Source organism: Durio zibethinus, chromosome 16 (assembly GCF_047325235.1).
Source record: "Durio zibethinus cultivar Kanyao isolate XHJ-2024 chromosome 16, ASM4732523v1, whole genome shotgun sequence".
NCBI lineage: Eukaryota > Viridiplantae > Streptophyta > Magnoliopsida > Malvales > Malvaceae > Durio > Durio zibethinus.
The window spans coordinates 8085292-8097454 of NC_143177.1; the positions used below are offsets into that span (position 1 = coordinate 8085292).

At 32.5% G+C, this 12163-nt stretch overlaps 1 protein-coding gene across 1 annotated transcript; it reads left to right on the forward strand.

The window, feature by feature from the left end:
- The first annotated feature begins 2626 nt into the window (after positions 1-2626).
- Positions 2627-11094, forward strand: LOC111298464 (uncharacterized). The gene is made up of 4 exons (XM_022893176.2): positions 2627-3799; positions 3961-4011; positions 4168-4240; positions 10708-11094. Exons 1-4 carry the CDS (start codon positions 3048-3050, stop codon positions 10861-10863), a joined length of 1032 nt encoding a protein of 343 aa, XP_022748911.2. The 5' UTR covers positions 2627-3047; the 3' UTR covers positions 10864-11094.
- The last annotated feature ends 1069 nt before the right edge of the window (positions 11095-12163 follow it).

Genomic DNA, 12163 nt, shown 5'->3' on the forward strand with positions numbered 1-12163 from the left:
TTTCATCATACTCAGAGGACTCAGTATATCCTTTGGGGCCCCAATTCATAATCATAGAATTTCAGCTCTTTCTTGCTGTTTTTTTGTCTCATCTTTTTCTGTTTGTACTGTCCTGCTTCTCATTCCCTCCCTATCAAAACTTCGATACACATCTTAGCTAATATCTAGCGTATTAGCAGAGATGATCAGTCAGTCTGCCGCGCTTGTATAATTTCTAGCCAGTATGACACATTCTTTCAAAAGTAAATGTTGTGATATATAGCATGTTGATACTATATTAAAAAAAATGTATATGTCACGTTAGCCACTTAAAAATAATGATTATATTAAATAATTAGATGGGGTCGAACAACGTTGATGAAGCATAATAACAATATTAAATGCATGTGGTCATATATCTCTAATGATTTTTTCTTATTTTACCAGTAACATGGAATTTGGCGCATATGTAGTCAGACCATTTTATCAAGATGTTTGTATATAATTCGCATGATTTTAAACTTAATATTATAGGAACATGATTTCATAATATATTGAAATCAGCTCATCTTCGTAAAATGATCCCTATGTGTGTAAATTGAATAGTAACAATACGATTATCATCTTTAGTTTTCATTATACGTATCATTAATTAATTATAGACGAAATTAATTGATTATGTGATTTTTTTCATTAAAAATTTGAACTCTGCTCTTTGATCAACTGAATCAAATGTTATGATTATGTGATTTTGAATGAGAGTAAAAGTATCTACCAAATTGCAATTAAAAGTGAAACATGCTGGTGCGAAATTAAGGAGAGGTTTTTTAAATTAAGAAAGCATTACGAAAGCAATTTTAATACCATATAAGATAGTAATTACAAGGGTCTTGTGTTAAATGGGCCCTTAAATCAAGAGAAGAAATGGGGGATGTCCACTTTCTAGAACGTTGATGGTGAATTTTTGATATCCCCACCAATGCTCCTAGCTTTCCAAGCTTAAGTTATTCCTTGCCCAAGCACTGTCATCCGGACGCCACGCCTCCCATCTTTTACTGCACGCCCCCCTTTATTTAGAACCCTGTAACAGTGATACTTTCCTTCATATCTTTATCAGCCATCCAATTTTTATCCTGCTCATAAAAGTTATGTGGCAAACGTTAAGTATTGTATACAATAGAAATCAAATTAATGACTCTAAAACTGCTAACCCATCACCTCCTACTAGTCCTACTTAAAAGGATTTTTATCAACGGATTGAATAGAAAGTCAGAACGACAATAATTGTAGAAATGAAATTGCAATGAAGCAAAATTAATTGGCATTTTAAATGAGGTATAATTGTCTCATCCTTTATTTAGTTAAGAGAAATTTGCTGTTTTTTTATACAAGAAAAGGAATGTAGTTGTTGGAATTTGAATTTCAAACATGTTAAAAATCACCTCAAATAAGCCAACTGAACTATTTCATATTCGAAATTTGTGGAGTGACTCCTTGAAAAGTCCCTTTGTTTCTAGTTATATTGGAAACAGATAGAGAAAGCGCATGTTTGATGGGCTGGAAAGAAAGAGTAGCAGCTTTTCAGGAAAAGATCAGGCAGCAAACAGCAGCCATTGCTGTGAATCAAATATTAAATCACTCCGTCGAAGTTTTAACACAAAAGAACATAATATATGTAGCATAAATGGAGGGAGAATGAACATATAAAACAAACGAGAGGCGTCTCTCTTCCCGTACAGTTAGTGCAGGGAGGGTGGGGGGCACATGCTTCAGCAACGATATGTCCTACCAAGCCCACGTCGCTGTGTTTCGATTCTCGGGTTATGGGGAAACACCATCATGCATGCCAAAGTCCCCATCCTTTTTTTTTTTAGGTTTATAATTACCTCTTAATAACATACTCTACTCTAATGTTCTCAATTAATTTCTTATTTATTTGACAGGTAATCTCATTATGCCTTGCCACTCATCTGCCCTCTCTGCTGCTTGTCTCATTTCGAGGGCATTAGCATTAGCATTAGAAGTTTTTAAACTTGCCCTTTTCATGTTGAGAATATACTATAATCAGATCACTCCCAACACACAACTGATATCTGGTTTTCAAAAGGAAAAAAAAAATATTTGAGCAGGCTTTGCAGGGGAAATATGTTTCTCAAGAAAATTAAAGAGATTTGGTCTATATGATGAGATTGGAGTGCAAATTAAGAATGAATATGTATTAGTAATTGTTAATTAATTATTATTATTATTATTATTATTATTAGTATTATTATAATGATATATTATGATCCGCAGCATCCAAAAGCATGAAAGGCGTGGGATCTTTGAAGCAAATGTGAAGCAGATGGGCCAAAGGGGCGACGTGGTGGGGGTTTTGCTGTTTTCTGATTTTAAAACATTCCAATTATAGTTTAATGTTTGTAGGCATGGGTAGACATTCCCTAAAACCTCCCATTAGGGCTAAAAAGGACCTTTTTGTGATATTCTGAAAAGAAAGAGCCTTTACAGCCATTTTCTCCTTGGAACATGCCCTAAAGTTGTTTGTTGGGGGACCCTGTGATATTTTCCCATTTTAAAACAGGTGGAACATATATTTCGTCTTAATAAAGTCAAAAAATATTATAGTTCGACCTCTCTAAGAATATATACAATTTTATCATTATTTAATCCAACTGACTGACAGACCACCATCTCGCTCTTTCTCTACCCCCCCTCCTGCAACTATTTCATCTCCACAAGCTTCCAAACAAAGAGAATTAATAGAAAGTAAGATTTACAACGTTTATTCTCCTGGTTGTCCTCTGTTATGTTGACAATGAAACAGAAGATAATAACAATTCTTCTCTGATTAATGGGTGTCTCTTGCTTTCTTGATTCCTCAACTCCAAAATATGCTTATGGCAATAACCATAGATCCTTCTGTCCAATTTAAACAACAGATTGAAAAGCTTTTTTTAATCCATGGCTTATGTTGAGATCAAGACTAAGCTCGGGAATCGTTATCATCATCATCATCTTCCTTCTTGTTATTGTCGAAACTGGCTGTTCACGTTCTTGGGTTATAGGATATGACCATGGTTCTTGCTGAAAACCTTTCTAGACAAAATCATCTTCCTCACGGTGCCGGCGGCGGTTTTTATGATTGTTGTGATAGCAGTTACACAGAGAGTTTTGGTCTTATGAGCCGTGTTCACGGGTATGACTATCACACTGAAGGTTGCTTAGGATCTGATCTATTTGCTAATCCCATGGCTGAAGATGAATCAAGAACTAATAGCCTTAATGAGGCGGGCTCCAACTCCAAGGATAACAATCGAGAAGAGAGAGACGAAGGTTGGCTCCAACTAGGTATAGGGGGTCAGGCAACAAGATATGATCACAACATGCATGACCAAGTCGATCCAACGGCGAGAAGAGGAGGGCTAATCGAGCTTGATCTATTACCTGGTGGTAGCTCGCAACAAGCGAGGTCATTAGCCCCTATTTTTCATATGCCTGATTTTCGAGCTCCACCACGTCCACCGGTTATGCGTAGTTTTAGTACTTCTTTATTCTTTCAACACCAACAAGGAAGCTGCTCCACCTTCCCTCACGGTGAGATTAGCTGGGCATTTAGGCCGATAGCGCACAATATAGCAGCAGCTCCTCCCTCTTCCTCATCTTCTTCTTCTTTGATGCCATTGGGCTCCTATTTAGCCAGACAATTTCAACTGCAATCCGGAATGGATGTTGCAGGGCCCAGCTCGGATGTCAGAATCATTGATCCTCCTAGAAGACCCCATTCTGGCATTTGGTTTATGCTACAAGCATCGCAAAATCAGTAAGTAAAAGAACAGGAAAAAAGGGAACTTGGAAAATATTAGCCTCACTTTTTGTTTTTGTTTCAGGATTCTCTTACTCTTTTAATCGTATCAATTTGTGGGATTTAAAATAATTAAGAGTTCACTTTCTGATGAAATTCAGTTGGTTTTTTCATTTCAGAGCAAAAGAACCGTTCTTGCCTCAAATACCAAAGAGTTACCTGAGAATCAAGTAATTATATTCTATCCCTTTGTTTTATTCCAATTTATCAGTTTCTACTTCCTTTTGGTTTTTCGAGGCTTTCACAGGAACTCCTAAAATATAAGAAGTCTTCTTCTGCTTTACAAACATTTTTCGTGTTTTGGGCTTCATTTTTTATATCCTCAGGGAAGGGAAGATGACAGTGCAGTTATTAATGAAGTATCTGGTTAACAAGCTGAGATTGGATAGCGAATCAGAGGTATTTAAATGCAACTCCTTTTCCTTTAAAATGCTTCTATGTTGAGAATGAGCTGCCCCATGCTTCATTTTGCATACCTCACTTGCTTCAGATTAGCAAAACATGACGGCATAAAAGAGCCAAAAAGAGAAAATAAAGTCATCTTTTTTATCCAATAAATTTAATTACATTATTATAGGACTTGGTTGGTGTTAGAAACATGACAGAAACAGCAGAACTAAATGCATCTCTCTTACTGTGCTAGTTCTTATTGTCATTTTCCATGTCTGATAACATCACATAATTTAGGTGGGAAGTATATGTCTTTGGTAGCCATTTTCCTATCTAAAATTCATTAGCTTTTTAACCCATAATCTATGGTTCCTGAGATTGCCCAAATGTTATTCAAATCAAGGTAATGAATTTTTGAAATGGCTATAAATTTCTTGTTTGGGTTAGTTATGGATGACCTTAGTGACAGGATTAAAGGAGTAGGGTTCAATTGTAGAAGTTTAGAGATGATATAGAAAAATACCTACCACCTTCTTTTCTCAACCCCAAAAATAACTTGAAGAGAAATTGCTTTTCTTGCTTCTATAAATGGGGTTTACTATTTCTCACCATAAACTTATATGAAAGTAACCTATCAATGATCTGGCATACTTGCTTAGAGAACAGAAGAAAACACAAGCAAAGTATTGTGTAAATTAAAGCAAAACTAAATAAAATAAATATGAATCTTATATGATTAAATATTTAGAAAAAATATGATGCCCCTGCCTGCAAATCCATAAATCATGGTTACATAATACACAGAATCTGAATGGCATGTATTTTGCACTGTACAGCCATTAATTACCTTTAAAAACTGTGGAAACTTTGAGAAATATAACCATTTCTTTGTACAAAAGGGAAAACCGTTCTTAAATTTAAGACTGTTATCAAAACCCCTAACCACCTCAATCACCTGAATTAGACTATAGCATTGCAAGAATGTACTAAAAAAAAAAGAGCGTAATGCAAATATGCTTGCCTCCAAATTCAAGCAGAATTCATGTAAAGTGATAACAAGCAGTAAAACAAAGCAAAGATAACATTCTAGCTGATTGCATGCATCATCTTAAGCAGTATTGAGGGCATATCTTTCAATCACATTTTTGGGAGGCTAATTCTATTGCCGATGCTTTAGCTAAATTTTGAGTTCCTCGTTCTTATGCTTTGATTCTAATTGGGAGCTCTTGGGGCTTGGCTTTAATTGGGTTGTTTACCTCTTCTTTTTTTACTTCTCTCATTTTCTCCTTTATTTCCCTTGTACTCCTTCCTGTCCGTTAATAAATAAAAAAAAAAAAGCTAAATGATTGGCAAATCAGCTCATTTTAGATGTATATGGACGGAAATTGCTCCCTTATTAAAAGAAAAACGAAGTTGGTAGTGAAGAAAATAGAAAATATTTTGGTTTAGCTATGAAAAATGGGAAAATAGCCTAAGACACAGAAAATCGATTAAAGCTTTGATTAGTTAGGATTACAATCTATACTCCTATTCCTATAAAGGGAAAAATATATACTCAATGGTAAAAATACCCGTATAATGAAAATTCAAGTTGCTTTATAGGTGGTCATTATCAGGAAAAAACGATGTCTATACCACTATAATTTGTGCACGAGGTGCACTATATAAGTGAATAATTTGTGTATCTCAACTTGTTAGCTAGATTCACTTTATTTTTCTCCTCGTCCCTTTTATAAACAATGCTTCTCATGCACACTTCATAATCAAATACAATTATTTCTTCCCTAATTATGACATTAAAGTAAAGTTTCTTCCATACTACGTTAGCATTTATAATTTTAAACCTAAGAGATACAATAATTCAGTATGTAAAGTTACTCAATTTTATCTGCTAAAAGTAAATGTAACCTTTAAATCAACAAATAGCTCCTAAGACAGTCCAAAGTAAATCATAAAATTTTCACAAAACGAAGCTTGGTGTTCATTCTAATTTCTAGATTAAAGGATATTAAAAATCTTAATAATTAATTCCCAAGTGCATATGCACATTGACATTTGAACTCGAAGTCGACAACTTCATCACATTCATGTGTATGTCATGCAAGGATTAACATAAAAGAGATTTTATAGATTCTTAATTAATTAACATACAATACAATTTATTCAAGTTTATAGGTTTTTATACCATCTCTTATATTTTGATGGGAAATAGGCTTCAAAGTATGAAAGAAGATACTTTCAATTTATTGATTTAATTTTTTTTTTCAAATATATACTCAATGTACTACGTATTCATGGAAAGCATAAATCCTTATGCTTTTCTATACGTTTCAAAGAGAACTTAAATGTCAAATTACCATATGTCATTTTTTAGCAAGTTACATTTAATCATAGCTTTAATTTGCGGTAATCTTTTATTAGTAAGCTTTTTCTTTTTTTTTTTTAAAAAAAAAGGGTAAATATATTCCTTTGCTTACTTCTTAACATGACTTCTTTTTTTTTTTTTTTGTTTTGGGTGAAAAGTGGAATTTGATATTAGGATCTATTTTGGAGAGAAATTGTGTGTTTGTTGTATAGAAACTTCAAAGAGCTAGTATTCTCCCAAGATCAATTGAAAAGAAAGATTTGCATTTGTTAATTTCTTTTCTAGTGTGTATAAGTTAATATAAATAATTATGAAACTTTAGTACCGCAAGTCCTTAATGTTATATTTAGTTCATTTCTCATTTCATGTACTTACTTTCAAGCATGCTATGCACATAAATATTATATATATAGTTAATTTCATGTTCTTCTTCTACCCAATTTTTGAATCATAGGATGAGATTCTAGGTTTAACTACGTCCAAATGACAAATTATTAGGAAAAGAATCACAGCTGGACGGAAATGTGCAGTAATCTTTCCTTAGCTATTAGCTTTTGACAAAACTTCGGCATCCTTGCACTCTGAAATTTGTTGTTTGAGCCCTACATCTTCTGTAAAAGCCAAAATGAAGCTTTTGTTTGCCAAGCTTGAGAAACATTTTTCTTCATTTGGTTTTCTCTTTTGGGTACGTGTAGACATGTTGACAAATTATACTAACCAATTCTTCTCGTCAATTCATCTAATATTAAAAGGAAACGAAGATCTTAGACATCATATTATTAATTATTAGATTGAAAACGTTGTCAGTTACATTGGCCTTCATTCTTTGTCCTTTCTAGCACTCCAAATATCATTTGTATGTCTTGTCTCTATGCCTGCCATCCAAAACATCTAAACTATGTTAGCCTGCTAGAATTTATGATAGTTATGACATCTTCGACATTCTGTTTCGTTGCATTAGTATCAATTATATAATATTGTTTCGCATATATATAAATTATTTAAACTATGGTGGATGCATATATACTTTTGTTTCTTTCCTTGAACTTCATGACCTGAAGTAATCCAGTTGAGATTATGACAAGTCATGTTAACAGCTATTGCTTGTTTGTATTCTTCACCTAAGAGAAATGCACCTAATCTCAAAAAATCATAAAATTTGTTTAGATAATATAGACGTGCGTCATGCTGAAACATCCTCATGCTTTTATATAATAAAAGAAAATCCCCATGTAATTATTTAGTTCAAGTCGGCTGCCATTGATTTGGGCAAATTCTTGGCAGCGGCTGGGCGATAATCATCTCTTTGCCACATAAAATTTTCATCTTAGCTAGGGTTTTTTTAGTCTATCGGCCTGGGATAAGAAATTTCTGCTTTTTCACGTGACATGCAACAAAGGATCCAATGATTAGTGTTATAAGTGATTTTAGCGTAGATGTAGGACTCTTCTCTCTCCCTTTCTCTCTCTTTGATATCTCCTTAAATAAATTATCCATGTTCTTTATTACTCTTTTAAACCATTTTGTTGTCATGATCATTACCCATAATACAGAGAGAAGCATGGCCAATTTCTTTATTTTTACATACTCAGGTTAATAATAATCAGTCCAAGGAAAAGCCCAAAAGATAACCTCTTGAACATGATGGGAAAGGTTCCTTTGATTTTTTTTTTCTTTTGCATTTTTTTAACTGCAAATGCAATGCATTGACTTTAAGATATTATAGCATAAAAGCATCTTCATCCTTGAATTATTATCATCTCGTCCATAGTTGACACTCACCAACATATACATACCCGTGCTCTGAATAAAAAATTAAAAAAAAGAGAGAGAGAGAGAGAGGATTTGATATTAAGACAGGTAGTAAAATCATATCGTAGGGCCTTGAAAAGCACACGTGGACCCTGTGATTCTCAAACCCTCCCATCTGAAAGAGTTTTCGCTTCCTTTCGTCACGCTTTCGCTTCTTTCTTCTCAGCACAGCTAATTGTAGGCCCTCCTTTTTTGAGCCCTTTTTTCTCATGGATTTTGCTTAAAAAGGGACTTCAAAATACCTTAAGTGCACCACTTTGATGGATTTTAAAACACCCCATCATCACTCCCACAACCAACCACATAATACTTATATTCAATTATAAAAAAAATCCCCACATATTTTACGTCGGGGGAAAGCAATGCATGAGGGATAATTCCACAACAGAATCATTCCTAGTTGTTGAAAAAAAACAAAAATAAAAACATAAAAGGACTGATAAGAGCCCCATGAAAATGAGTTCTTTATTGTTGGTGGACATGGAATGCATGCAGAATTAAATATTAGGGAATAAATCCTTATCTTTCATCAACATCCACCCATTAAACAATTATTAATCCCTTTTCCCCCACCTTAGCTAGTTCACCATATGGATTTTAAGAATTAATTATTATGAATATTTAACCAAATCGAAAAAATCAACACAGTTTGAGGAATATTGACTTTAGGCGTTAGCGGTTTTATTTAAAAAAGAAACTAAATTACACCAATAGTCATTCAATTTTAGATGAATTTTTATTTTAATCACTCAATTATAAAAATTTACGTATGTTTTAGTTATTAACATTTAAGTAAATATTTCTTACTATCTAATTGCTAATCTTTAACATAATATTAACAGAATTAGTCACGCATGATATCAATGATCATGTGACATGCTCAAGTAAAAGAAATATTACAGTAAAATTGCTGACATGACATGACAAAATAGAAAAAGGCACCATGTTGTTGCTACTCTAACATGTAGCCATTTCCATATTCTTCTCTCTTACTCTGGAATTGGTCCAGGTCGCCTTTCTCACATGGTTGTTATCCCAAATCGTTGCCACAATCAAATGCCGAAGTAAAAGTGAGGAAGATAGAAATAAGCAGCAACAAACTTTTTTATTATTTTATGCTATATCAGCAACGCTAACTTTATATATTTTTGACACACACATATCACAGTCACTAATATTGTACATGGCTCGCTTAGTCAACATTTTATTAGAAATTAATAGTTAAATGATAAAAAAAATTTATTTAAACGTTAACGATTAAAATATAATTTTGTACACTTAAGTGATGAAAGTAAAAAAATCTAAAATTAAGTGATTATCTGTGTATTTAAAAAATAACCTGAAGAAGACGTGCATTAATGTGAGTGGTGCACGTGACAGATGTTGAGTTAGGTTTTGTAGGAATAAATATAAAAAAACTGTAACAAAAAGATTTTTAAAAACATGAAAAGAAAATTGGGTCCCTATTCCTCGCTTTGCCTTTTGAATCGTGTTTAATTATTATACATAATGCTTGCTATTTTTGAATATTTATGTAGTGAATTATTTTAATTTTAATACCACTATTAAAATAAAAGTCTATAGAATCATGATTTTGGCTTACGAGTAAAGTCTATATAGGTGGGACCCGTAATGATAATTTCGGGCAGTTTAAGATCGTGGAATTGACGGGCAGGCTTCAGAAGAATAGAGTGTCAATTTCCCTGCCTGACCGCTGACCTAAGTTTGTAGTACTAGTAGTATTTTTCAATTTTTCGTGTTAGGGGGAATGAATATGTTGGAGCAAAGAACAAAAGTAGGAGAAAGAGAAAGGGAGAAATTTTATGGGTAAAGTAGAAGTTTCAGATTGATGGGGCATAGCCTGGATAAGAGACGTAACCCAGTGACAAAGCATGACTTCAATAGCACTCGTAAGAAAAAAAAAAAAAGTTCAAAAATATTTGAAAATTTTTCTTTAAATATTTTTATTTTTTTAATTTAAAAAATATTCATAAATATTCTATTTCGAAACATAAATTCGTATCCGATTGACTGAAGGAATTTTGTTTCTTTTTGGGTTTTCTTAATGACTTTTAACCAATTAATTGATCCCCATACAGTTCACGTCCACATCGTTTCGTTGCTTTCAAGTGAAATTTGAGGAAACTTGTCGACAAAAAAGAAAAATAAAAAAATGACCATTTGATATGAAAATTTTTCTCTTTTTTTTTTCATTCCTTTTACTCAATTATTTTGTAAGATTTTATGAATAAAATATGGAACTGCTGACAAGAGCGTATTGTACGATTGGAAAAAGCAGATAGAGATAACATGTCGAGGGCAACAGCTTCTACCATTGATGACGTTGCAGCATGTAAGAGATCAAATATGGAGTTCAAGAGACGCTGTGACTTTGCTTCCGGAAACCTCAACAGCTGAACATGTCATGGTTCTGCACTATGGTAGGAGCGCTTGAAACAAAACATTTTTCCTCTTAAATTTCTCATAATTTAATCGCCTCCTTTTTATGTGATGGATGTATCATTCTTAAGTTATGGAAACCCGTCCCTTAATTTGTTTTCTTATTTCTTGCATCTCTAATCAATATATTTCTTGGAGAAAATAGTTTGGAGATGTCCTGAAATGATGTTTTGATTTTAACCAAAATTGTTTTTCCTAGCTATGCTAGCTTAATACTTAATTATTATCGTTTCTTTCAACTAGTACAAACTTCATTTGATTAATTGAGTAATTAAACCATTTTTTTACTCGCTTCTCGCTCTCCATAACTCATGCCTTAATATTCATATCTTCAATCAACAAGACTGAAGACTTGCCACAGCTAGCAGGTACCTTGTTTATCTTGATTAATTAAATAATCACTTGAAAATTTAATTATGTATAAATGGTGCTCAACAGCCCTTAATTGCTCATGTTACTACCATATAATAATATACAAAAACTCCTATATTAATTATTAACAATAGTCGAACTCCTTTAAAATGTTAACAAAAACAATCATATATATAAAATTATGCTATAGCAAAACTTTTTCGATCACCTCATTTTTACCCCATGATAAGCGCAATATTGTGAATAAAACAAGGAAACTTTTAAATATGTCATTGAGCCCTTTAATAAAATAATTATATACGGTTTGTTTTAAGAATTCGTTTTCAAAATATCGGAAACCATGTTGAAAATTTATTATATTATTTTTTAAAGTTTTTTTTTAATATTTAAGACAATTAAAATATAAAAAAATATATTATGATACAAAATTGTTATAACGTATAGAGCCGTGGAACTATCGTTAGACATAATTTAGAGAAGTCACCACAATTCTTTTTTGTTTAGGTGTGATTGACCACTTGATTGAATCTGTCTTATTTAAAGAAGAGTTTCAAGATTAACTTAAGTATCTTTAAATAGTAAATTCTGATCTACGAAATCAGAGTTATCGATCACCTCATTTTCACCTCATGATAAGCGCAATATTGCGAATAAAACAAGGAAACTTTTAAATATGTCATTGAGTCCTTTAATAAAATAATTATATACAGTTTGTTTTTAAGAATTCGTTTTCAAAATATCAGAAACCATGTTGAAAATTTATTATATTATTTTTTAAGTTTTTTTTAATATTTAAGACAATTAAAATATAAAAAAATATATTATGAGACAAAATTGTCATAACGTATAGATCCGTGGAACTATTGCTAGATATGAATTAGAGAAGTCACCACAATTTTTTTTTTTTTAGGTGTGATTGATCA

Bases quoted from the DNA above. Each gene is read 5' to 3' on its own strand.
- LOC111298464 (XM_022893176.2), top strand. From the start codon at position 3,048: ATGACCATGGTTCTTGCTGAAAACCTTTCTAGACAAAATCATCTTCCT. The intron at 3,800-3,960 runs GTAAGTAAAAGA...TTTTCATTTCAG, and splicing joins CTACAAGCATCGCAAAATCA to AGCAAAAGAACCGTTCTTGC. The intron at 4,012-4,167 runs GTAATTATATTC...TTATATCCTCAG, and splicing joins AAGAGTTACCTGAGAATCAA to GGAAGGGAAGATGACAGTGC.